General features: G+C 45.6%; 1 protein-coding gene across 1 annotated transcript; it reads left to right on the top strand.

The window, feature by feature from the left end:
- Window positions 1-1,462: 1,462 nt before the first annotated feature.
- Window positions 1,463-2,353, top strand: LOC126721568 (uncharacterized). The gene has a single exon (XM_050424615.1). It carries the CDS (start codon window positions 1,463-1,465, stop codon window positions 2,351-2,353), a length of 891 nt encoding a protein of 296 aa, XP_050280572.1.
- The last annotated feature ends 277 nt before the right edge of the window (window positions 2,354-2,630 follow it).

The following is a 2,630-nucleotide window of genomic DNA, read 5'->3' as shown; positions in this document are numbered from 1 at the left end:
AGTCAGAGATTCAGAGGGCATGATTTAGTGGTGGGGAGAGGGGAAAAATCTATTTTGGAGGTTCCGGCTCAGGCTCTTTCGGGGAGATGTCCTGCTGGGATGACTTACTACCCAAAAGAGTCAAGCTGAGTTGGAACCACTAGGTGCATACCATGAGGGATAGGGAGAGAGAGAACCCAAACCATAGCAGGAAAGGGTGTCACGACAGACAAGCAAACAAAATACTCTCTCTTGTTTGGTGATAGGAGGGTGGCACACAGACAAAACAGTGATGGTCGGCCAGTACACCCAGACCAGACAAAGAAAGTTAAGAGCTAAAACAGTAAAATCCGATCACGGTAGGCATTATGAAAAGAGGGTCTTGCCGTGAGCAGAAAAAACAGAGGGAATGACGGGAACTTTGACTAAGAAATAAGAACTTGAAAAAAGAAATTGAGAAATAGAAAAAGAAACGAGTGGGAAAGAAAGAAAGAAAACAACCAGAAAGAAAGACAGAGTGAGAGTTAGAACAGCAAACATGCACTAGTAGATTGATTCCCTTTCTCCATCATGAAATCCTGCTCTTTGTAAAAAACCTCAAGGAGCCTCTGTGCATAAACCACTCAAGTCTGTTTCCCTCAGGGCAATTAATCTTCACGGCAGGACTTTTCCTGAGAGATTAATTGCGTTGAGAAGGATCGTTCTTTCCTCTTTGACTTTGCTCTTGCGGACCGGACTTTAGTTGATTTTTCTAACATTATGATTAACCCATACATATTAATACTTGTTAACTTCTGTTCTGTTCTTTCCCTTCCATAAAAATGATTACTATTGCTGCTATAATTGTGTTTAAGGGCTTTATTTTATTATTATTATGTCTGTTTGCTACAACTTGCCTGAAATAGTTCTGCTTGCCGTAAGCACGTTCCTGGCAGACCTGACCTAGTTTATGCACAAGTCGGACCAACTTGAGTTGTAGCTGGACCGGTCCCAACTCCCTTATCTAGAAAACTTGGGCCTAGTGCTGCAGGAAGCAGCCCAACACCACTAGCACAGCCCACCACTTTACAATTGACGACTCCACTGGGGACTTGGGAAACAAATAGGGGTGAAAAAACAGAACCCCTTGCAAACAATGCCACCAAAGTCCAGAACGACACGAAATATGAGTGTCGTGCCCTCTTAAGCAGAGTCCAGGCCAACAACGCCTCACCAACAGCAACTTAACCAAACAGAAGGTGCCAACAGAACAGGGGTTGATCCTCAACTGCAGCCAAGAATTCCCACAGACAACGTCAGTGCTTTTATTGAAGTATTGCAATCACTACAGCACTCGCAGCAACAAATTATGGAAGAAATCCATAAACTAAAAGCAGATAAGACGAAAGAGAAAGGAAGCCAGCATGACCCAGAGCATGCGGCAGACAAGGAAGAGACACTAGCAGGAGGTGTCCCACGAAATGCAGAATAGCGCGTCATCACTATGGCTAAAGTGGCGGCTCTCCTGGAACAAGAGAGAGCCAGAACACCCAAGGAGAGGGTTTACGCACGAAGGCCTCCTTACCCACTAAAAGTACTCAGCAAACCATACCTTGAGAGGTATGAGCCAAGGGCCTTTGCAGTTGAGCATGTGAGCAAGTTTATTGTTACCCTTGGCCCTTACGTCGCAGACGAAGACTTATGTTTGCGAGAATTTTCAAAGTCACTGTATGACCAGGCATACACCTGGTACATTGGCTTAAAACCAGGATCGATCCCAACTTGGGATGACATGATGGATGTATTTTGCACTAAGTACTTCCATGGAGAGGAAACAGTAACGCTCGCATCCCTGCAAGCGACCAAGCAAAGGAATGGTGAAGATTTGATGGAATACATCAAGAGGTTCAGGGACATAACACTTGACTGCTATGACCATTGTGAAGAAAGGACCTTAGTAGAAATGTGCATGACTAACATGATTTGGGAATTTAGAGCTATCCTGGAAAATCTAGAAATTTCCCAGTTTGCACAGCTGTTGCAGAAAGCCAGGAAGACAGCCCAGTCTGTAAAACCAAGTTCAAACAAAAGAAACGCCCCGCAGGCTATGGCGGTGTCTACTGGAGAGCGGAGAAGGAAAACTGAAGGGAGGGAATATGATACGCCCCCACCCATACTATTTACTCCTAAGGAGCTGGATGTGCTGCTAGACAAATGGATAGCGAACGGAATCTTTAAACCTAACCAGGTTTCCAAAGAACCCACGGAGGAAGAAAGAAGAGATCCTCACTTCTGCCGCTTGCACAACTATGTACAACATCCCACCACAGAATGCTGGACACTCCGCAGATTGGTGCACTGCAGGATTAAAGAAGGCACATTGGAGTTAACCTAGCAAGAAGTCCAAAGAAACCCACTCCCGAACCACAAGGGAAAGGGTATAGTAGCAGTGGTAATATGCGCAGACCCCGGGGAGGACGAGGAGGAGAACTTTGCCCTGCTTGCTGTGGCGATTACCACTCTATAGCAGAGTGCCAAATTCAAAAATTTTTTTGACCAGTTGGGACTCACAGCAAAGGAAAGGAAGATAGCCACAGAGGCTTTGGTGAGTATTGCCTCCAGGGCAGGGGTAGAGTGCTTATCAGTAGAAATGCCAGAAGACAGAGCCCTCC

The sequence above is a fragment of the Quercus robur genome, chromosome 4 (assembly GCF_932294415.1).
Source record: "Quercus robur chromosome 4, dhQueRobu3.1, whole genome shotgun sequence".
NCBI lineage: Eukaryota > Viridiplantae > Streptophyta > Magnoliopsida > Fagales > Fagaceae > Quercus > Quercus robur.
This window is presented reverse-complemented; position numbering and strand designations above follow the sequence as displayed.

Bases quoted from the DNA above. Each gene is read 5' to 3' on its own strand.
- LOC126721568 (XM_050424615.1), top strand. From the start codon at position 1,463: ATGGCTAAAGTGGCGGCTCTCCTGGAACAAGAGAGAGCCAGAACACCC.